Source organism: Prionailurus viverrinus, chromosome A1 (genome assembly GCF_022837055.1).
Source record: "Prionailurus viverrinus isolate Anna chromosome A1, UM_Priviv_1.0, whole genome shotgun sequence".
Taxonomy (NCBI): domain Eukaryota; kingdom Metazoa; phylum Chordata; class Mammalia; order Carnivora; family Felidae; genus Prionailurus; species Prionailurus viverrinus.
In genome coordinates this window covers 198,699,759-198,723,458 of record NC_062561.1, presented here as the reverse complement: position 1 = coordinate 198,723,458, position 23,700 = coordinate 198,699,759, and the positions used below count along the sequence as shown (strand labels likewise).

The window sequence follows — 23,700 nt, the reverse complement described above, 5'->3', positions numbered from 1 at the left end:
CTGCCTGGGAGGTTGGACCCATCCACAACATCCCTCCCTGTTTGGGGATTTTACGGTTTGTGGTGGGAACCAAATCACATCTATTCTACACGGTCATGGATTAGGTCACTTCATTTCCTTCCCGGAGAAGAATATTCTAGAACGGAGTGCATTTTGGCAACCAATCAAGCTCCTAAAAGAAAATAAGATGTACCGATGTGTAGATGACCTTGGTGCCTAGAAGACGAAATGTTGACTCAACTCATTCCCAACGCACTACGCTATCAACCATCTGGTCGGCCCAAAAAGCTAGAAATTAAGGGCTCAGGGTCTGACAGTAAAATCTAAGCTGCTGGGCATCAGATGGCAAGCCTATGGCTAGATCTTCTTGAATGTTCCCACATCTCAGAACAAGAGTGAACCTCCTGTATCAGGATAGCCTGAATGGCCCATCCAAGAAATATAGGTACCAGGGGCGTCTCCCAGACGTCCTGAGTTAGAATTACTGGAACAGGAACCAGAAGGTTCATTTGCAGCAAGTTCTTGTGAACTTGAAAGGTGATTCTTTGGCACATTTTCTGAGAACCATGGTTTCAGACTAGTGTTTATCATGCTTTAGTGTGCATTAGAATCACCTGGAGAGCAAGGCAAAAACTAGGGCTCCGGGACTCCGGAGATTCTGATTCAGAGCTCTCAGGTGGGCCCCACAATTTGCATTTCAGACAATTTCACAGGTAAGGCTGACGCGGCGGGTCCAGTGGGGGGACCATACTTGGAATTCACTGCCTTAGGGAATTCCTGATTTCGTTATCAAATAGCTCAGATACTGTGGTAGGCAGCTTCTGGAAGGCCCCCAGTGATTCCTTGCCTCCTGGTAGTGACGCCCTTGGTGGTATATCCCTCCCTTTTTGTGTGGGCTATAGACCTAGCGACTCCCTTATAATGAATAGACCAGGCAAAACTAGTTGGATGTCACTTCTGAGGTGAGCTTATGAGAAGACTCCCTTCTCTCACTCGGTTCTCACTGTCTTGCTCTCTGATGAAGCAGGCTGCCATGCTGTGAGCTGTCCTGTGGAGAGGTCACATGGAAGGGAACCGGGGGCAGCCTCCCGGCCAACAGCGAGCAAGGAACTGACCCCTGCCAACAGCGGTGTGAGTGAATTTGGAAGCGGAGCCCTCCGCCAGCGAAGCTGGAGAAGACAGCAGCTGATGCCTTCATTGTAGCCTTGTGAGCCACCAGCTAAGCCACACTCCGGGTCCTGACACTCTATAGAAACTGTAGGATGATGGATGTTTCAAGCCACCATACGTGTTTCATGCAGTGATAGACAACTCATAGAGATGCTTTGTCAAGGAGCTACTCCGAAATCCATATGACACCTTGGTATTTAACCCATCCTTCAAGCCTCCCATCTCATCTCTCTCTGTTAGAAAGGAGACTGATGTGTATACATGTAGATGAGCAATATTTAATAATATACACTCTTCCGAAGGAATTTACGTCATCGTCTTCTTAGTGTTCAATGTTTAAGCCTTGGCCCTTGGGGAGGCTCCCGGAGTTTCCAGGCGGTTACGGAGGAGCAGAGCATCGGGCAAGAGGGAGAGGTGGATCCGCATCAGACCCCAGGCCCTGTGTGTTGAGCTGGCCGTCCTGGGGCTGTCGTTTGAGCTAAGAGCATGGTGAATTCCCACCTGCCAGTCCCCGCGAGCAAGAGGAGTGACACCCCCTTTGGCTGGCAAAAGAAAGAAATTTGCAGTTTCTCTGCTGGCGAGAGGAGAGGGTCTTTCCCTGAGAACAGTCAGTGAAGGGAACAAAGTCCAATCTGCTTGCCTTTTCTCCAGAGCAGCGCCTGATTTCCTCACGGCGGCGGGGGGGGGGGGGGGGGGGGGGGGGGGGGGGGGGGGGGGGGGGGAGAGGTTGCCCCCTCAGGACAAGGGTTCTCATTTTCTCTAGAACGGAGTGTTGAGAAAGTGCGTTTCAGAAGCTGTGTGTGGGGAAGGGCCGCAGTCCGCTGAAAAGGCTCTAGACAACCCCTGACACAAAGCCAGGACCTCCAGTCCCTGCTCTGTCATCCACTCCTGGTGTGGCCGACCCCAAATGAGCCCCTCCCTCTGGGCGGTGCTAGTCTCATTGTAAGATGAGGGGGCTGGGCCAGGTGATGATGCAGACCTTCCAGATGGGTGTCCTGGAGCCCAGGGCAGGGAGGCAGCTTCTGGCCATGGCCACTGGTCGGATGTAGGACAGCCCTCCTCAGAGGGCCAGGCCTCCCCCGCTCAGCCACCGCGCCCTCTCTGAGGAGCGCCCCGAGGGGCTGCTGTGCCACAGGGGGCTCCGGCAGACGTTGTCCAACCTGCTCCTAATGGTGTCCTGCAGCTCCTGGTCACCCAGCAGGACCGCCGCTGCCAGGGCCAGCCAGAAGTATTCGGTGGCATCGTGGGCGTCCTAACCCCATGATGTGGGGGCAGAGAAGAGACAGCAGTGAGCAGACATCTCCAGGGTAGGCCAAGAGGCAGTGCCGGGAACTCAGAACTCCAGATTCTGTCTACCCCACGTATGTTCCCACCCCCTTCCCCTGGTTCCTGGGGGACCAGCGACATTGCTACCTCCAGTAGCCGTCCACGTCAGGTGGCACCTCACCCAGGCTCAGCCGATCGTGAAGCAGCAGCATCCTGGGCACAGTGCCTCGGGGATTCCTAAATGACTCAAGCTGACCTACCCCAGCCACTCCCTGGGACCTCTCAGTGTGACCTAACAGAGAAAATGTCCCTCACCCTTGGAGACGTGGGCGTAAGCCTGCCAATAGCTGGACGGGAAGGACACCAAGAAACAGAGAGAAGCAGAAACATACAGAGCCAAGAGATACAAGAAAAGGTGAGGAAATCCATGATGACATTGGAGCGCCAGCCTCCAGAACTACCTGGAACTCCTAAATTTATCCTTGAACTTCCCAGTTCCTGGAGCCAGTAAATTGCCTCTTTTGCATAAGCTAATTTGAGTTGAGTTCTTCCCCCCTTGCAATCCCTGGAACCGCTGGTCGAGTCAATCAGACTGTCTGCACTGTGTCCCTGAACCACTTCCGGGGAGCTATGGGACAGAGGCAAGATGGCCTCTGCCACCTCCACCACCCCGTCGTCGTCCCTTCCTGCATGGTACGAATGAGGAACAGATGCTTCTTTGGGTGAGATTCAAAAAGGCAGTCTGGTTCCCATTAACCCTCATAAGTCAATAATTAATTCAGTCCAGAAACAACTTCTGGCAAATAAGAAACGGACAGCAGAGCCGCGCTGAGGTTCCCCTGGGGGCCAAACACAGGCGTGACTCAGAACAATATTAAGAGATTAAGGGCTGTGCTGGTGCAGACAGGGACCTCTGGTAAAGGGAAGCCAATGCTGGGGGCAAAGTTCAAGGGCCAGAATTGTAGCAGAGACTTTCAGACCATCAATACAGTTCTAGAAGTGACTGGAAAAACAAGCTCTGAATTCAGCTCCAGCAGAGCAAACAGGAGTCAGGGCTAAGGCCTCGAGAGGACGGAGGCGTGCCTACATTCAGAGATCCCACCTCGCTCTCTCAGTCGTGTCAACACGTACCCAGATTTGTCCTACAGTTGTATAGAACTTTATAAGAAGCGCGTTGCAACTGGCTAGTTAATCCATAATATTTTGAAGACGCGCAGTTGAACGTTAATGTTGTTTTTTAAAAAAAACTTTTTTTAATGTTTATTTCTTTTTGAGAGAGACAAAGACAGAATGCGAGTGGGTTAGGGGCAGAGAGAGAGGGAGACACAGAATCCAGAGCACGCTCCAGGCTCCGAGCTATCAGCGGGGCTCGAACTCACGAGCTGTGAGACGATGACCTGAGGCCCAAGTCGGACGCTTAACCGACTGAGCCGCTCAGGCGCCCCAAACACTGATTTTGATTTTAATGTGGGAGTCTCCAGCTCTTTTGTATCTTGTGTATGTCCATAGGCCCCTGAGGAACTCACACGCACTAGGCCATGTCCCCATTGTACCTAACAGATAAAGCGGCTATGGAAATCAGAGCAGGGCAAGGAGAAAGAGTAGCTTGAGCTATGATCCGTCTCCTCAGCAGACAGGAGCACGTTTGAGATCTCCCATGGGGCTAAGCAGCAAAGAACCATCGTGTTCCCAGATGAGTCACCACCCCCCTCCACCCTGTGAGATATGACTCCCCATCTTGGCCCACTCAACTGTACCCTGAAGGCTAAGGGTCAGGGAAGAGTGGGGTTGGATGGTAGCTGTCACACAACCTTGTACGCCAGCACGGCTCTTACCTTCAGCTGGTAGAAAGTGAGTCGGCCCAGGCGATAATATACCTTCGCATAGTACAGGGCCTCCTTGGGACTCTGCAGCCAGGGCGGGCAGAGGGACAGAGTCTTCAGGTAGCAGTCTTCAGCCATCTCATACATGCTCAGGGAATAGTACACCGTAGCCAGGCGGTGAAAGGCCACCAGCTCCTGCTTCTGATCTCCTAGGAATTGGAAGACTGAGGGAGAGATCGTGCAGCCAACACCTGACGGCATCCGTCCACGCACCCAGTCTGTGCTGTTTTTTGGAGGTCTTCTGGGGATCAGGGGAGGTGCTTGGGATATACGGAACAGGGCAGAAGAGGTCCCTGCCCCCGTGAGGTTTCTCGCCTCACGGGACACAGATGCCCCTTAAATAATCTCACAAACAAAACTAACACTACACCTGCGGTAAGTGACGCGAAAGGCAACACGGGGCTCTGGGAGGGACTGATGAGAGCACGTGTGCCCGTCATGACTTCCTGGGACGATTTCCTGAAGGAAACTTTTTCTTTATTACAGAGGTGACTGTAACTCAAGATTCTGGGAGATAGTGATTTCCAAATCCCTGTAATGAGACATGGTGGCAAGTCTAGCTTGAGGCAGTGGCTAAGGATTCTTTGCAACGAATGACTTCTCCCTTGAAAGTCTCCCCCTTCAGAGAAGCACCGGGGGGCTGCCACCGGCATCAGTCACCCTCTGGCTTTTACCACCAGCTCCAGGTCTCAGATTACTACAAAGACCTGCTCACATTTAAACCCATGCTTTAGAACCTCGGTTTCTAATGGGTCTATGATTTGTTGTTTGGGGTTTGGGCGGGTCTGTCCTTTTAATAACCAACTCCTTTAATACCAAGTGGCCTTTTAAAGAGAACAAAGGCTTCCCGTTGTGTTTTTGGAATATTTGCAAGGTGGCTCTTTGATGCAATCTAAAAAACACCACTTTTTAGGCTTCGAAGAACCAAACGCCAACAAGAAAAGAAAAAATCCAAGGGAGAGAAAATTCTCTGATATGGAAAAATCCAGTCATGGGGAAGTGCACAAAAGTGGATATAGCCTGCTTTCAGCTTCTGCCCAGGGAAGGAGAAAGAACTCTCAGAGAGGGAGCTGCCTGGGGCTCCCAAGGCCTCTGCCGAGCTAGCGGTCACTCAGATAAGATTTTCTGCAGTAAAGAAAAAGGTAGGAAAAGGAGACAGAGCTCTGAAGTGCAATTAAGACCCAATAAAGTCCAGTGCCATCCACGTCTCAGGCCCTTGAGAATGCCCAGAAGTCCCTCCAAGCATCCTCGCTGAAGACTCCATTTGCCCCTACATCCAATCAAGCCTTCTCTCATCAAACCTGCTTTTCCTCAACACCAACATTCAAGATGAGGGTGGGGTTTTTTCTTCATCTTTTTTTTTTTATTCCGCCTTTTTTCTGTTTTGATGGCTCACATTGTTTCCCACTAGCTTCTGTGATAATTGCGAACTATATCAGCCCCTTAGTGAGTGAAGTTAATGGGAATCTGACCTTCATCTACATTTCAATTCCGCAGGGAAAGATGTGCTTTTGACTAACAATCAACCAATTAAAAATTTAGGGCAGAGGCCCTTGGTAACAGGGGCACTGCCTGTGCGGGGAATACGATACCATTTACCCCATACCGGGGAGTAATACCAATGGTGGGTGTGATAATCAAGGTGACACAGGTAATGCTTATCTAGGACTTACGTACCAAGCGCGGAAGCGCTGTGCTGCGGGTTCTACATGCATAATCATGGGTCTTCATAACAACTGCATGAGGTGGGTGCTATTTTTAAGCCTTATTTCCCTATGACACACTTGAGGCTTATAGACATTAAGCAGCTTGCTTACAACTAAGATCTCCCGACAGTTGGATCCGGGATTTGAACCCACACAGTCTGACTCCAGAGCCTTTGCTGTTACTGCTTTGTTATCCATCCCCCCCCCCCCCCATAGGATAACCTTTTAGCCCGCCCATTCAACACGCCAGACCATCCGGATCACTTACCTATGACTGTGCTGAGTCTGGCCGCCAGAGTGGCAAACTCCAAAGCCTTCTCATAGCCTTCCAGACTGATCTGCAGCTCCGTCAGCTTGTTGAAAACCCGGAGCTCCGTTCTCACCGCCTTCATCCTCCTCGCTAAAGGGACAGCCCCAGCCTGGGAAGAGAGGCACATGGAGGCCTAGTCTAGCTAAAAATCATCGGTACAGACCACACTCTAGGCGCTTACACTGTGCTGGTGGGGTTGGGGGGCCGCCACGCGTGGCTTTTCCCAGCTCGCTCTCCTGGTCCTTGCTCTTGGTCGCTCTGCCCAGATTCTAGAGGTAGGAGAACTGTAAAGGTCAACAGGCCTCCCGAGACTAGAAAAGCCGAGATCGGGAAAAGGAAGATGACCTATCTCAGGGCCACATGGGAACTTATTCACGTCTCAGTTCACAGGCTCCCTTGGCACCCGCGGCAGTCTGTGGAATTCGCGCGTGCTGTCTGAGAGCGCCCAATAAATGGCCATTTCCGTTATTTTTATGACGATCGAATTTTAGGCAGGTCACTTCATCTCTCTCGACTTAATTCTCTCATCTATGAAGTGCATATGACGACGCGCACCTCAACGGTCAGGGACATACTCCGCGCTCTCCTCACCCCTAGCTCAGTGCCCAGCACATAGTGGGTGTTCGATAAATGTTTGATGACTGAAGAAAGAGCTGAACAAGCAAACGAATGAATAAGAGAAATTTTAGGGTCAAACAATATAATAAGCTTTGCAGACTTCACCGAACAACCATTATGATTTTGACACATCTGCTTCGCATCTGCAGGATCACTTAATTACAATTATTTGAGCCAACGCTCTGCCTCATCCTTTGCGATAATGAATTCATGGGTTTGATGAGCTGGTGTTACACATGTTTAATATTTTAAATGTATTTTAATGCCCACTTAATAAAAACATAGTAAAACACAAGCGTTCATCCCTGGACCAATCATCTCCCCACCGTGCCCCCAGTGGTACCCGGGAACATTCTGGTAAACACACAAGTGAGCCAGAAACCGTAAAGCACCACTCACCCAAGAGATGCAATTATTTTGGAGTGGTTTGCCAGAAAAGATAATTTATCAAGCCTAGGAATGACAGAATTTATCAACTCCTTCTTTGGGGGCTTGTGGATTGAAGAAAGGAAGACCACATAGGCACTGAATGAGGAACGAAAGGAAAAGGAATAACAGGAAGAGAGGGGAAGTGGGCCCCAGGCCTTGTGGCCCCGGCACGTTTGTGCCAGCTCCTGGCTGGGCTGGCTGGACTTACCCGGTAATACTCCACCGCACGGTGCCTGTGGCGGGTCCCATTGAAGAACACATCGCCCGCTTCTTCATAGAGTTTGAGAGCCAGGGAGGGCTCTTCGGACTTCAGGGCTTTCTGGATGGCTGCCTGGATGCGACAGAGACAGCTGTCAAAGGCAGAGAAGATTTCCAAACGGCCACAGGACCGGCAAGAGTGAGGTCCTGGCCACCTGGTTCAACTCTCGGCTCACATCCTCTGAACGCTGAATTGTGGTCCACACTCACGGGGCTGGTAAGAAGGCTTTACGATTCCCTAGTCTGCCATTTCCCCATCGTGGCATGAGAGATCTCTTGGGGAGCCCTTGAGATGATTTTTTAGCAGTACAGAGACAAGCATTTTGTGTTTCAATAGTTAAGTATTTATTTTAATATGTTTTAGGAGAGATGAATAATGCATCCAAATCTGTGCTTTCAGATAGTGTGATTTAGTGTAAAAAGCTCTAATTGATCAAATCGAGTTGATCTGAAGTTGAGTCAAAGAAAATAATAACGGTACAGGCGATACATAAACGTGGCAAAACCATTAACTTCATACACAAATGACTGGAGTTGGGAAAACAGCGATCTCATCCAACACCTACACTTTGCAGACAGAGAAACCGAGGCTCAGAAAGAATAAGGAAAACTCTCTACATTTACATAATAGTTACTGCCAAAGAAATGCTAGTGTCTTCCAGCGTGATACCCTTCCCCTGGCTCCCACGACCTCTCTATCTCTAGCCAGTGATTCCACATTGCATGTAAACAAAACGTAGTGAGGAAGCTGAAGAATGTACCACAGCGTCTGCAGCCCAGCTGTGGGACCTCAGAGGGCCTGAGGTTGAGAACAACTCTGCAGAAAATCAGGTCTGGGGTTGCATGGGCCTGCAACCAGGGCTGGCCAATGGGTCCCTGGGGAAGACCCGGCAGTAATTGTTGTTGCCTTGCTGCACAGAGAAACAGGTGGGGAGATGGAATCCGGGAATCAGGGGGCTCTGCCGGCCGAGCAAATGCACACCCCAGACAGCCGCCCCTGGGCCTCGTGTCCTGGAGAGTGAAAGGCAAGGCCGAATTGTCTGCTCTCTGAAAACGCTTCCAGCTCTAAAGTCCCACGGCAGGAGAGCATGGAGGCTGAGAGTGAAGGCTTTGTGTCACACGGCCCGTGGGCAGTTTTCACAGCTTACCAGCCGTATCACCTTGGGCAAGTTACTCAGCCTCATTGAGCCACATCCGTGAAATGGGAACTGGAGTAGACACTCCTGCTGTATTCGGAATGAGGGTTAAACTACAGCAGGTATGTGATGTGTTTGCACAGTGAGCATGCGCTCACTGTTAACATAACCATCATTAAGTCTCGGCGGAAGTGACTTTGTGTGAGTTTAAGTAATAAGGGGAATAAAAAGGGAGAAAAATAAGAAACGGGAAGGAAGAAAAGCTAAATGACATGTTTCCAATGAAACAAATAGATGTATACCATCATAATGTTGGCACTGTGCAGATAATAGCAATGATGATGACAATAATAATAATAAAATGCCATTTATTAAGAATTCACTAAGTCCCAAGCATTTAGTAAATGCTTGCTTTGTATATGCATTTCCTACTCAAGTGACACACATAATCCTTACCCTTAGAGATGGGGTTTACCCATGAAGAAACCGAGGCCCTGTGATGTGGCCGGTGCCGCCAGGCCAAGGTCACGTGGTCCATACTTGATGGCTCTGTGACCGGATTCCAGGCTGTCTGTCTGCAAAGCCCCGGCCTTTCATCACTACACTGTCCCATATCTCAGGCATTAAAGGGATGCAAACAAAAAGACTGGAAGAGGACAATAACGTTAACACCCTGCACTCATCAACCTTGCCTCATATTGCCGCAAAACCCCGGAAGTCAAGGTTTGTGTTGAGATTAGCAGAGATCGATCGTGACACGACAGATGAGCGGCTCTCCTGCCACATTCTTTGAGAGCCCACGCGTCCCTATGGGACTCAGGCACCGGCCACCTGTCACCAGACCACTCTGGGCTCCATCTTGTGTCCAGGGGACATCCCAGCGTCACCCCTCCCTCCCAGGGCTCAGCATGGACGTCACCTCTCTCCAGCTGGTCGCTTTGGAGGGTACGCTGTCTCCCCAGATGACCCAAGGGGGCAGGTGGGCTCTGCAGGAGACTTACCTGCAGGTACAGCTCCACCAGATCATCTTCCTGCATGAGGTAGTGGAGTCGTCCAGCTCCGAGCCAGGCCTCGGCAGCCTTGTCTTTCGCCCCCAGGTCGATGAAGATACGCAGGCTCTCCTTGATGCAGGTGAGAGATCTCCTGAGAGACCTGGGTTGGGGGAGCGGGCAGACATGGAACCATTAAGTGTGAATCAAGGGCCCCCTCAAAGGGGCCTCGGAGTCACTCAGCACAGGAAGAAACTGAGGCTCTGGGAGGGAGCCACCCTCCAGATTGTCCAGGACCAGATTGTCCCTGGTCACACGGAGAGATCAGAGGCCTGGCTCAGCTTCAAACATCTGTGTGAACTTGAGAAAGTATAGAAGCTTTCTGTGCCTTAGTTTTCCCATCTGTAAAATGGGGGTGTCATTGTACCTGCCTCCGAGGGTTATTGGGAGGATTCAGTGAGATGGTGAAGCTGGAATGCTCGGATGGAGAAACAGTGTAACAGTGATGAATATTCACAGGTTAGTTATCAGAGTCACTATCATGGCCCATGGCCCACATCCATCTTTTGGATGTTACACTGTAACATTTTTTGCCATAAGCACCTAACACACAGTGGATACCAAAGGCATATTTATTAAATAAAAGCACGAATGAATGAGCACAGTGGTAACTTTACATCATCAAAAAGATTTAGATGTTTTGTTTGAGAAGAAAAATCGAACAAGGGCCACAAGTCTTAAAAGGTTGGTGTTTATCGGAGGACTCGAATTATCTGGAAAATTGTCTTACATCCGAAACTCTTCCCCCATGGCAGGGACTAAAGAAGAAATGACGCACAGGCTATGTAGTGTGGCACAGATTCGGAATTCTAGAACAAGAAGGAACACGGGGCATCATCTAGATAGTATTTCTCCATTCCAGCAGCAATTATCACCCAGAAGCTTTTTAAACACACATACACGGGCAAAGTGACCCCAAGGTGTTGACATGCCATGCTAGGCCTGGGACACTGTGGGAGGATTTAGTCAAGGCTCGATAGTGACTTCACTGTGTAACCTGGGTTGAAACTTGGAGATCCAGCCCAGTCCCTTATGTTATAGAGGCAACAGGCCAAGAGTGGGAAGTAATTTGCACGAGATTGCACAACACATTGGGGGAAACTCCAAGGCCAAAACTCCCTTCTCCTGAGTCCTGGCCCAGAACTCATTTCACAGCACCCACATTCCCCTGAGACTCGTGGCCCTCCTGCAGCAGCATTATCTGGGAGTTTATTAAGAATACAGACTCCTAGGGGCGCCTGGGTGGCTCAGTCGGTTAAGCGTCTGACTTCAGCTCAGGTCGTGATCTCGCGCTCCGTGAGTTCGAGCCCCGCGTCGGGCTCTGTGCTGACAGCTCAGAGCCTGGACTCTGTTTCAGATTCTGTGTCTCCCTCTCTCTGACCCTCCCCCATTCATGCTCTATCTCTCTCTGTCTCAAAAATAAATAAATAAACATTAAAAAAAATTTTTTTAAAGAATATAGACTCCTAGAGCTACCTCAGACTCACTAAGTCCAAATCATGGCAGGTGCAAGCTCCGAATCTGGATTCCTAATGCACCCAGGTGCACCCTAACACACCCTAATAACCCAGGGGTTATGTCCACGCACATCAAAATCTGAGAACAACTACTCCAAACCATAAAGATCCTTCTAGAAACATGGATCATCATCAACCAAGTGTATGCACAGTTAGGAGGTCCTCATCAAACGTGGTTACCATCTCATCATTGTGCACAGTGATGAAAACAAGCATTGCCTTTGACTAATGAGGCCCTGATTCGTGTTGGCAACGAGGCAGCTACTGGCCTTCTGGAGAAAGTGCCAGGCATTTGGCCCTTGCAACTCCTGAGAAGAAAGAACTCGGGTTTCCCCCCACTGCCCAGCTCTTGATAGGGCATTCAGGATGGGCACAGGCCACCCTCTCTCAAGTATTAGAATGTCAGACTGTGACATTCTCCTGGCTGTGAGCTGAGAAGCTGCACATAGTGCTGAGCTGGTCACCAGCCTGCCTGGCTGAGCTAGGATAAACGGGGGCCCCATCTTCTCTCACCCACTCCGTACCCCCCACCCCAGACCTCAAGCAGAGTTTCCAAGACTCAAGCCCCACTCTCCCCACTCCCACTGGAACAGTTGACGAAGACAGGACTCCTACATCTCATCCTCCTATTCCCTCCTCTGTTTTTGTTTATTACTGTTTGCTGTCCTGGGAGACCCTTAAGCTATGGTTGTTTTCTCCAGACCCCCAGGGAGCAAGACGTGGGTTATTACAAAGAAGCCGATCGCAGAAGAGGAATGGAACTTTGCTTCTCAGACCTTTTCTCTCTGAACTCACTATGACTGTGGATGAGCCGTCAGGATTTCTCTCCAAAAAACACCCCGCAGGGGAAGGCAGGACTTACAGAAACCTAACGGCTCACACAGCACCATCAAGGCTCCTCGTGCATACAGGGTTTCCCAGAGACCACTGCCTGCCTCCAAGACGTACATCTGATCCGTGACGCCCAGTGAAAACAAGTGCCCGAAGGTCTGAAAGTGGAAGGTGGTTTCCAGCCTCCTTTGTCCTATCCTGTCACCCATCACTGCCCAGTTGTTTGCCTATGCCAGTGGCTGTGCTCCATCACTCACCTGATGAGCCACTGGCTTGGCCTGAAATGGACCAGCATTCCAGTTCCATCAGCCGCCACCTGCAGCCCCTAGGTGTGGCTTAGCTCCCAAATCAAAAGAAGTAAGGAGCCTAGCTGGTGGGACAGCATCCGATCAGCCTTGATCCCGAGCGTCATGCTCTTCCCGGCCACCTATTGCCAAGGCTTTGCCTGGGTATCTCTCCTCCTCTCTAATCTTGAGTCCTCTGTTTCCCATTTTTCCTGCCCCTGAAGTTCATTCTCTACAGCTGAGTCCTTGTTCCTTCCTTCCCACCTGGACATCAACCATGAACCTGTGGCCAAGTGACTCTCATGCACCTGCATTCCCAGACTTCCTCTTTCCATCCCCTGCTGGGGCTTTCCAGATCCCTGCCCTGCCTGAGTGAGTGTCTGACCTCTGGCCCAGCCTCCACTCATTGGTCCTGCCCTGTTTCCACAATAAGACCGGCCACTCACTGAGGGTTGACCCATGCCAGGTGTTGGGATATGAATTTTAATGCCCATTCTGTCATTTAAACCTCAGAAACATTAAGCCATGAGGGATCTTAGCCCATTGTGCAAATAAAGAAACTCAGAGGGTTTTTTTTTTTTAATTTGTCCAAGTTGGCACTGTTCATTTCTAAAGCTTTAGGTTGAGCCCTCTGCTGTTTGGTCTTGTAATACGTGACAGTAATCATTCCCTGACATTTATTGATCACCTGACATGCCTTATCTCACTTAATCATCAAAACAGCCCTACACAGCTAGTCCCGGTATTATATCCACTTTACGAATAGGGAAAAATAAGGCTCAGAAAGGGTAAGTGACAGGGACCAGGTAATAGACATTGTTTAAACCAGAGTCTGGGGTGCCTGGGTGGCTTGGTCGGTTGGGTTGCTGACTTCGGCTCAGGTCATGATCTCGCGGTCCGTGAGTTCGAGCCCCACGTCGGGCTCTGTGCTGACGGCTCAGAGCCTGGAGCCTGCTTCGGATTCTGTGTCTCCCTCTCTCTCTGACCCTCCCCCGTTCATGCTCTGTCTCTCTCTGTCTCAAAAATAAATAAACGTTAAACCAGAGTCTAACCCTGACAATCTGACTCCAGAACCCCACACACACCCTCAAGCAGCGCTCAGTCTCGGGCTCAGAAATCAGCACATGGGAGGGCTTCTGCTTTTTTTTTTTTTAACTCCTTTAACAACCTAGAAGTTTGGGAAGAGCGTAAGCTACTTCCAGCCTCGAACAAGGTTTCCTCACCTGCCAAAGTAGGGGTGGTGATGTACGTCCCAGCCTCGTGATCACATGACACGTCAGTGAGAGCAGTGCTTCCCTCTTTCAGGGTTACAGAAATGTTAGTGGTTGGTTGTAGTAGTTACACCGAAAACCAAATGGCGAAGCGTTTCTTTGTTCATTCCACAGGAGTAAGAAGCATAAGAATAAGAATAAGGAATACTGACTTCCGGCGACTATTCTAGCCACATGCAAAGAATTACTTCGTGAAGACTTGTTGCATACAGGCATGTCTTCTTTCTAAAAATAACATGCACATCCTTGGTGGCCCTTACCACAATTTATAGGATACCTTCGGCAAATATGTATGTAAATATTGTCAATATCTTGAACTATAAGCATTGTGAGCTCAGGGACTATAGCTCTCTGTCAGGTTTTTGGGCTATAATAAACGCCCAGTGAACATTTGTCAGCTGGGTTCAATAGAGCCTCAAAATTCCCATGGATCCCACCTGGTTCAGTACAAGGCACAATCTATACATTGTCACCTGAAGACAGAAAACAAGATGCCCAAGGGCCCTGCCCACTGAGAGACTGGAAACACTAGGTCTTGTAGCTGTCACCCTGGAGGCAGAGATAGCAAGACCCTGACAGTCCTGGACAAAGGGACAGCAAAGTATTCCAAGGCAAACACCCAAAGGCTGGGCCGCAGCTTTCTCCATCTGTATGCCCTCACCTACCATCCTCCACCCTAGCGAAAACCTTTCAAATAGGAGGAATTGACATGAGTAGAAAGGGAGCATGAGGCAGTGAAACCACCATAAATGGAGGAATCCGGGATCTGAGCTACTACTGGTGAAACCAAGTGGGTCAGCAGCCAGGACTCTCTGGAGCAGGCAGGGGTCAGACCAGATGAACAGTGAGGCCCTGCTCATCCATACAACTCCTGGAGCCTTCACGCTATAGCCATCCACACTAACAGTTTATCTGGGGGGGAAATTGCTGACCGAACAGGCAGAATACATACAGAGCGGTTACGAATATGGACTCTAGACCGGGATGCAGCCTTCTCCTGCTTTTGTAAACCAAACCTCAGTGAACCCAGCCGTACTCCCTCCCACACGTAGTCTACGACTGTTTTCACAAGGCAATGCAACCTCAGCGTCGCCGTGACCGGGACCACATGGTCACCACGCCTAAAACATTTCCTGTCTGACCTTTAACAAAAAGTTTGCCAACCCCTGTGCTAGGCTCAACCTGGGTATCAACCCCGACTGCGCAGCTTCAAATTACTTGGCTTCCTTCGTTCTCAGTTCCCACAGGTCTTTGTGGACATTTGTGCAGTTATCCTGAGATTACACGTATCTTGGTAAACGCTGCATGCTCGCCGTGAAGGCCTTTAGCTACTATTCCGGCCACCATTTTCATTATGGCTGCCCGCTGTGCCAGTCCGGAGGCCCTCCCCACCCCAGCCCACCTCCGCATCCCCTCCTAGGGGACAGGCCGAAGGCCTCTCTCTCCCTTACTACCCATATCCACTTGAACACCAAACTTCATCAAACCTACACAGTGTCTTCCAGATGGGTCCCCCCTTCCCACTGCTGCAGCAATCCCCACGACCCCAGATCTTATTCTCTTCCCCTCCTCCGCTTTCCGAAATCTTACCAATCCCTTAAGACCTTCTTCACACGCTACCGCCTTCCTGAAGTCTTCCCCAACCCTCCTCTTCTTTCCCTCCAAACCCTCCCCTGCAGATGCCTGCCATCCTCACCCAGGAACCCTTCCTGCCTTTGAGCGTCGTGAGTACGGAAATCCCACAGGGAGAGTTTCGTGGAAGAACTCTGTCCATACATCAAGACCCACTTAATAAGAGCCTCCCAGAAACAAGTGCCAGAAAAGCATTTGCTCCAACAGACACATTTGTTTATTTTTTTTAATCAGACAATGAGAACCTCCTGTGGCTTTCCCCTTTTTCCCTCAGTTACCAGGAAGCTTAGAGCTAAATTACAGTAACCACCTCAAGGTGTATGCAAATACCTGTTTCTCTGTGTCTGTTAAGTGCCTTGCAGGAGTAGGTAATTTATACCTGCTAAATAAATATCGCATTGTAGCATGTTCTCCTTGACGAGCTGAGCTTTCTGCAAAGGGATGATGACCTTATGTTTGCAGGGGTTTCCTCTGACACCTAAGGCACTTCCTAAATTTCTTCGTATCACGCACATTAGTGGTAAAGCAGAAGAAAGGGAGTTGTACAGATCAGAATCTCAGAGATTAGAATTCTAGAATATGAAGCTTAAAAGATCCCCATCTGGATCAACTTCCAGAATGATAGAATGAGGACCGCCAAAAATTCACTCCTCATTAAAAGGACATTCATGGGGCGTCCTGGAATGGAAGCGGTGTCGCTCTGGGCCACACCTCCTGTCCCCTCACACGTTGCAAGGATCCAAACCTCCCGTCCTAGAACTGAAGGCAAAGATGGCGGGAGGTTTAGAGGACACCCGATTCTTGCAAGAGAGGAAAAGGGTGAGAGAGAGGGAGACAGAGGGAGGGGAACAGAGAGAGATTATTATCTATTAGTGATCTGGCTGCCCTGATGCCCCAGGTTGCCATGTTGCCCAGAGAAGCAACGTTTGTCATTCAATTAGCTTCTCCCCAACCACCTCTCTCTCTGCTCAACACTGGCAATTATCCCTGCCGTATTTTAGATGTCATTCATAATTATGAGTACAACGCCACACTGCTAATCTGTTGCAAAATGAAGTCAGATCTCTTGCAAACCATGCAGAATGTAATGGAATCAATTGCAGGCCTGCTGGAAAGCAGAACAGCCGGCCACACCGCTGGTGAATGAGGAGTAGGCCGATTGGACCCAGTGTGGACGTGAGAGAAGAGAAAGCCAGCAGAAGATAGCAGGATGCTTCACGTGAGAATGATTCAAAGGTCAAGGGGTTAAAAGAAGCTTTGGGGTAAAACAGTTAAGGTTTGGTGTATTTTTGCAAAGAGGAGGCTTTTTAAGAGAGGGCTGAAAAGTCAATCGCAAAACAAAGGATATTCCATCGTGCTGTTATGCAATCTTGTGCACACAATTGAGCAAAAAGTCAACAGTTCTTTTGCTGTTTATTCTATGACTTATTGCATGGTTGCAATTCTAACCTAAGTCTCTTAACTAAAAGGTGAAAATAAACTTAGGCCCATCACTTCCAGATGCATTTTAAAGGTAAGGTTGCAAATCAAATGTTTTTACTGTCAAATTCTACCCACCCGCCCCCCACCAGTGGATTGACTTACTTTGTGTCCTTTCTCTATTACCCACTGTCCACAGGTAACCAAGACCTCCTGAGGGGTCCAGTCCTGTATCATTGCCACCTCTCTAAATTAGGCCCCCTTGGGGCACCCAGGTGGCTCCGACGGTCAAGCCTCAGACTTCGGCTCAGGTCATAATCTCGCGGTTTGTGAGTTTGAGCCTCGCCTCGGGCTCTATGCTGACAGCTCGGAGCCTGGAGCCTGCTTCGGATTCTGTCTCCCTCTCTCTCTGCCCTTCCCCTGTTCTCTGTGTCTTAAAATAAATAAGTAAACTTTTTTTTTTAATACTATAAGGTCTATGCCACCGTTCTCATCTTTGATGAGGAGGCTGAGGTACAGAAAAATTAGAGAACTTGTTCGAATATGCATGTGAACTTCACGTCCTGAGGAAAAGAGTGCTGCTTCTCCTCAAGGAAGGTAAGCTGTTTCCAGGACTGTCCCCGAGCCCAGACTCACCTGGCCGTGTTCAGGTTCCGATAGAGCTGCCCGAGGGACTCCAACAGCCTCCCCTCCATCTCTCGGTCCCTGAGTTGCTGAGCTAGGGCCAGCCAGTGCTCATGGTAGGTGATGCACGCCTCGGGGTTTGGGGAAACAGAGCTGTAGAAATGGCAGAGGGATTTGGTGACCTGAAGCTGACCTGAACATAAAGCAGGGACATGAATGAGATCACTTGAGATAGGACGAGGGCAAAACATGATCGAACACTTTTCTCTGAAGCGTGCAACAGCATGGGACATACTCACTCTTTAGGTGCCGATGCCTTAAGCCCAACAGCAATGCCATTTCGTAGCAAAGGCGGCCACTGGCCAGCTGACGTCCAGACACCAGGACTTGGGCCAACCAGAGAAGCACCTGTACTAATTCCATGTCTGTCTCCACGCTGGTCTGGAGTTCAGAATAGAGTCGGACGGCCCGCAGGAGATAGTCCTTGGCTGGTTGCCGAGCCCAGGACTTGAGAGTCAGGTGGCCAAGATTGGCCAAAGTCACCGCCTGGTTACGCACGTTCCCCATTTCCTGAGCTCTGTTCAAAGCCCGGAGATAGTTCTTGGCTGCCCTGTTCACCAGGCCTTCACCCTGAAGTGCAAGGCCCAGGAGGTTATGGACCACCCCCTTTTGGGTGATGCTCTCCATCTCCTTCTGAGAGTATAGCAGCGGCTCAAGAATGTCCAACGCCTTCTTTGCCTGGCTGGCTACGAGATAAGCCCACGCCAGGCACAGGGAAGACTCGAAGGCCTCCTGCTCACCCAGCAGCTGCCCTAGCACCAAGGCCTGGCTCAGGTAGTGGATGGCGCCATCAGGAGACCTGTGTTGGAGGTACACTTTGGACAGGATGAGACACAGGGCCCTCTGGGTGCTCCGACTGGCCTGCTCTTCACAGGCAACCAGCGCTTGCCTGAGCGCTGGGCAGGCCAGGGCAGAAACCTCACCCCAGCTTAAAGAGGGAACTCCAAGGAGCTTGGCGGTGTTCTGGAGAACCAGGTAGACCTGCCAAATTGGAAGGGTACTTCCAATTTGGGCACGCTGGGTACCACGTTGTTGGACAGAGGCCACCGCGAGGTGTGGAAGGTATTTCTTATCATACAGAAAACTCAAGATGGTGGCCACGGCATCCAGGTCAGGAGGGTGTCCAGAGAGGAGTTGCAGACGCTCGGCAAAGGGCAGGACCTCCTCATGCCGGCCTAGGTCCAGGAGCAATCGGATGGCCAGGAAGCAGGCCCTGGCCTCCAGGACACAGCTGCCAGCCACAATCCCCTGGCGTAGCACATAGGCCACCACATCAAGCTCATTCTTGGTGCTGGACTCACGGTCAGGCAGGCAGGCCAACAGGGCACCTGCCTTTTCCAGCAGGGCTGAGCCTTTATGCCTCAGCCTCTGCCTCAGGTAGATGGCAGCCAGATTGATGTACAGAGCAGCCACCAAGGATAGGTCCTCAAATGCCCCATCGAGGATGTACATAGCCTCCTCAAAGTACACCCTGGCCTGAGACAGTTTGACCTTCCTGACGCTCAGCCGGCCCAGGAGGAAGCAGAGCCGGGCATGGGCCCAGGTCATGTGGTTCCTCTTGGCCCACTTCCTTGAGGCCTCCAGGTAGGCCACAAGTTCGTCCTCCTCAGAGAAGCTGTAAAAGGAAGACGTGAGGAAAGAGAAGGAGGAGTCGTAGAGGCTCCTAAAGTGGTCAGCGTAGCCCTTGTGATCCAGAAACGCCAGCATGGGGGCGAAATTCTCAGCCTCCTCCTCTTCCTGACCAGTGTTTAGGTCCACGAGCAGTTCTGGGTCATCGAGGTCATCGGGCTCTGGCAAGTGATAGCTGTCTGAGGCTGCTGAGAGGAGCTCCTCCTCCTCCAGGCTGGAGTCCTCGGAACTGCTGGACTGTCTGGAGCCCACGGCCTGATGCTCCTCCCAGGCTCTACCAGTCCTGGCCTCCTTGAAGCCTTCAGGCTGGGACACTGTAAGGGACAGGCAGAGTTGGGCAACCCTAAGCACCTGCCACTGTGGTGGCCAGCTCCTGGCAAGAGGGCAGGAGGCTGTTCTGAAGGACCGGAGGTCAGGTTCGGCATGATCTCTACTCACCACTTAGATCGTTTGGAAGATTCTGGATGGATTCAAACCCACCTGGATAGAGAGGAAAGACAGACCTGATGTTAGGTCAGAATAGGCCACCATGCCTAGGCCTGCAGGTATATACCCCAGACCCGTGGTCCCCTCAGAACCCTTTGTGTTTAAATTTCTCTAAGAAACTGCAAAGAATCTTCTCCTTTATCATCAGCTTAAGAGCTGTAGGGACCTGGAGAGCATCTTGTTTAAGCCACTCACTTCACGGTTGGGCACTGAGGTAGAAATAAGACCCAGAGCCAGAAAAGAAAAGTGGAGAAGCTAGAAACACGAGCTCTCTTCTAGGAGGTGTGGGAATGGGGAGGATGACAAAATCTAAAGGCCCAAATCTCCCAGGCAGATGACAAGAGAGCCATGATCAAAACTCCCAAGCATGGCGCACTTTATGGCATGTGGCATCATGCCACGTGGACACCCTTCCTTCTTCCTTCCTCCGTTCGTTCATCATTCATCTTCTCAACAGTCATTGATCCAGTATGTACAATGGGACATGGGACTAGGTGACCAAGGGTGACTAATGAAGCAACTAGAGTGAAGAGGCCACTGAGCGTCCTGGTTTTGGTCCTCACGTAACCTCATGGGATGAGGTAGAAGGAACAGTCTTGAGCACAGCATTTAGATATTTTGAGTCTGAGGTACTCGCAGGGGCTCTAGGCTGAGAATGAAGTAGATCTGTAGCCAAAGAAAAAAGTTGAGACTTGCAAATACAGATTGAGGACCCACAGCCCATCCCAAGGAATGGGCCCAGGTCCTAGGAGAAGTGTTTGGACAAGAAAGCAAAGCAGCTGGGGGAGGGGAGTTTGTGAATGAGCCAGAGAAACACCAGCATCTCCCGGCAGGTGGGAGGCAGTGAAGGAGACTGGAAAGGCACAGTCCGAGAGAAAAGAGACACAGAGACCAAGGTGCCTGTGGGACCATCGCCTGACGTCACAAAAGTGGAAGACGGCTGGTCGAGAACCAAGAAGACACCTTGAGTTTGACAGCAAAGAACTTAACTCTCTTAGCAAAAGCAGTCATGGTACAACTGTGGAAGCGAAGACCAGGTTCGTCTCCATGGGACAGGGGCTTCTGGAAATAAGATTCTAACTCTTCCTGGCAGAGAAACAACAGCTGCCTGTGCCCTCACTCTGCACTCTCCAATGAACTTTGAGGACGGCAGGCCCCTCACCAAGTCAAGCCTCTGCCTACCACTCTCTGTGAGAGTCGTTGTACATACTTGAGATCTGTAAGCTCTGAAGGGTAGAAGGCCCCATGGCCAAATGTGGGAGAGATAGGGAACCGGGCTCTGGAGAGCTACCATTGTGCCTGGCCCTCCCTGACGTTGAGAGCACATGAGAGTCTCACTGCAGCCATATCTCTCCAGGCCAGGGCCACCAAGAACACAAATGGTGCGTGAGTTGCAAAAAGATGCTCCCTCTGGGAGGAAGAAGTACCCAGAGGCACTCCTTCCTGGGGCACAGGACTTGAGGAAGCTGGAATTTACCAACAGGATGCCCCTCTGCTGGTTGCCTTGGTGACAGTGGAAACCTTTATAACCACTAGGCTCTGCCCTGCATCCAACAGAGAGGCACTCTCGCTCTTTAGATAGGAGGCAATCGGCTACCCGGGACCTGCTCCTAGATCTCTCCCAATCATTGGATCAACGGTTGGCGGATCCCTTAGATCCAAGTCTGTGGCCTGCCCCTGCTGAAGGCAGACCCGAAGTAGTCCTGGATTGTCAGACCTCAGCAACCCCTGCCAGACAACGTCCACAGCTTCAGCTTCCTGGTCCAGCCTGGTAAGGGATGTGACCTGTTTGTGGCAAGAAAGTTCTGCCAGGGCTGATGCAGACGCCTGGGCTAGGTGCTCCTCACAAATGCTCCTTGTGCATGGTGAAAGATTCTAATGCCCACCTCTGCTCCAGGGAGCGGGCCTGTGTGTTCCCTCGGCAGATTCTCTGTCCTGGGCCCATGAACTGTGCCCCATCTGATCTGGCCACACAGGGGTGGACACAATATCACCATCACTGAAGAGAGGGGAGAACCACTCACACCACTCAAACCACTGTCACAGGGTGAACGTCCTTCCTGACACAGAGCAGCGGGCCTTTCCAAAATAAGGAAAAGGAGTGACAGTCGTTCGCTCAATCAGTCATGCAGAAACTGATGAAAACTGCCAGCACTGAGGTCCCTCCCCCACCCAAAGCCAACACACCCCAACAGACGAATGTCATTCTGTGTTGGGGCCAGTGTGGTAGAGGAGGGAGGGTCCTGACTAGAAAATGGGCAAAGGCGGTTCTTGGCCTGGCTCAGGCACAAATTCACCAGGAACTCAATTTCCAATCTATAAAATGAGAGGAGAAATCACCTCTTAGAACCTGTAACCTTCTACAGTCCTGCCTTTATCATTGGGGACCTAGACCCCCTTCAGCCCTAGGGGAAGAGACCTCAGTCTCAAGTCAGGCAGTTTTCTTCTCCAAGATTAGAACGGAAGGCTCAATCTGGTTGACCTCGCAACTGGTTGAGTCCTCAACCAGATTGCTCAACCACTTGCTCAGCTGAGCTGAGCTTTCAAAGGGGTCTGAGGAGCAAATACTCACTAAGCCGGTAGACAGACGCTATGTCAGTATGAGCAAGGGTGTGGAGGAAGCTGGCACACTCAGCTTTCCTGTCACTTCCCAGGACCCACAGAGAGCATCTTTCCTCATCGCTGAAAAAGGCGGAGCTCTTGTTCCTGCATTGAGACAAAAGGCATGGATGTTGATCGGTGCCAGGCCCCAGACGCAACCATTCTCTCTCCAGCCCAGGATATAGCGAAGGCCACAGAGAAACCGCCAACTCGCCTGCCATCGCTGAAATCAGACTCCTCAGCTCATTGTTGCCTAAGGTATTTGCCCCTCCTGCCAAGGAAGAAAAGCTATCAGCACCCCACTCGCGAAGAGATGAGCTATGCTGCTGCTGAACAGGTCGAAGCGGAGACGAAAACACCCCTCCTGTTGAAACTCCATCTCTCAAGAAAAACAAAGGCCCTTCTCTCAACCCCTCCCCTTTCTTGGAGACCACCCGGTGCCCATTTTTAATGGAAAGAGGAATTGGTTGTCCCCAAAGGGAAGGGTTGAAAAGGGACCGTTAAGAGATATTTCTTTGTCAGGGACGGGTGGCACAATCTAGAGGAGCGATGAAGAAAGTTTGACTATGGTCAGAAGGGACTTTTCACAACTGCTGCCATCTCATTTCACGACACAGAACAAAAGCGCTATGTGGCATTCAGAGAGTGGATGGGAAGTGGGGGAGAAGGAAGGTCAAGGGCGGCAAGAAGAGACTGCAGATAATAGAGATCCTTATACTTGCTGTGCTGTATAAGCTCGTTGTTAAAACCAATTTGCTTACTAGAAATTCGCCATCGAATCAAAGAACATGGAAACTAGAAGTGCTTTGGAAAGAATTCAATCCAGAATCTACCTGAACAATTTTTAAGATCTCTTTCAGGTCTAAATCAGGCTGGGTTTTTTTAAACCTCAGAATCCATTTTTTAAACAAAAATAACTTGGAAGGCCCGAGAGTTAATAACGGCTACTAGTTGGGGGGCGGGGAGCTTATCGTGAATCAGACCGTCTGAGCTCATATAGTCTACACAATTGCCCTCTGAGGCAGGAGTTATTCTTATCACTTTTTGCAAAGGATGAAACTGACACACAGAAAAATAAAGTTGGTGGTTAGGAAGTGGTACAGCAGGATGTAAAAAGAGCTTCTCTAGTTCAGGCTGAATTGAGGGAGGGGCAGGGATGAGAGTGCTGTGGTCTGCCACCTACATTTGTCCCCAGAACTCAGGTCAACCCGGCGATGAGAAGGCCAGGAGCTAACGTGAACGGCTCAAGGTGGCACCACCAGTTCGTGGCAGAACGGGCACGAAAGCTCTGTCCCGACACCGGGCCCAGGACTCTTTCCATGACACTTACTGACTCTGCACCTCTCTGGCCTGACTTCCAGATTCTCCCAGACCATGAGAGCAGCCATCCTCAAAAGAGCACCTAGCTGAAATCTACAACTAAACTTAGCTGAGATTTAAAAAAAAAAAAAAAATTATAGGATTTCAAATCTCTGTAGAACCCTTACATTTTACACAGCATTTCCTGAAGTCGCTATTTCA

At 50.4% G+C, this 23,700-nt stretch overlaps 1 protein-coding gene across 7 annotated transcripts in view; it reads right to left on the bottom strand.

The window, feature by feature from the left end:
- Positions 1–1,891: 1,891 nt before the first annotated feature.
- SH3TC2 (SH3 domain and tetratricopeptide repeats 2) overlaps positions 1,892–23,700 on the bottom strand; it is an 86,483-nt gene continuing 64,674 nt past the window's right edge. For 5 of the 7 annotated variants that reach the window (XM_047864780.1, XM_047864778.1, XM_047864775.1 and 2 more), the window contains 9 exons: positions 22,151–22,284; positions 19,531–19,572; positions 17,703–19,406; positions 17,416–17,596; positions 9,778–9,928; positions 7,591–7,713; positions 6,294–6,444; positions 4,272–4,483; positions 1,892–2,422 (listed from right to left, as the gene is read on the bottom strand). In XM_047864780.1, coding sequence (XP_047720736.1) covers positions 2,231–2,422; positions 4,272–4,483; positions 6,294–6,444; positions 7,591–7,713; positions 9,778–9,928; positions 17,416–17,596; positions 17,703–19,406; positions 19,531–19,572; positions 22,151–22,284 — 2,890 coding nt within the window. In that variant the 3' untranslated portion in view covers positions 1,892–2,230. The remainder of the gene's footprint in view (positions 2,423–4,271; positions 4,484–6,293; positions 6,445–7,590; positions 7,714–9,777; positions 9,929–17,415; positions 17,597–17,702; positions 19,407–19,530; positions 19,573–22,150; positions 22,285–23,700) is intronic. The other 2 variants (XM_047864776.1, XM_047864777.1) reach the window with 2 other exon arrangements.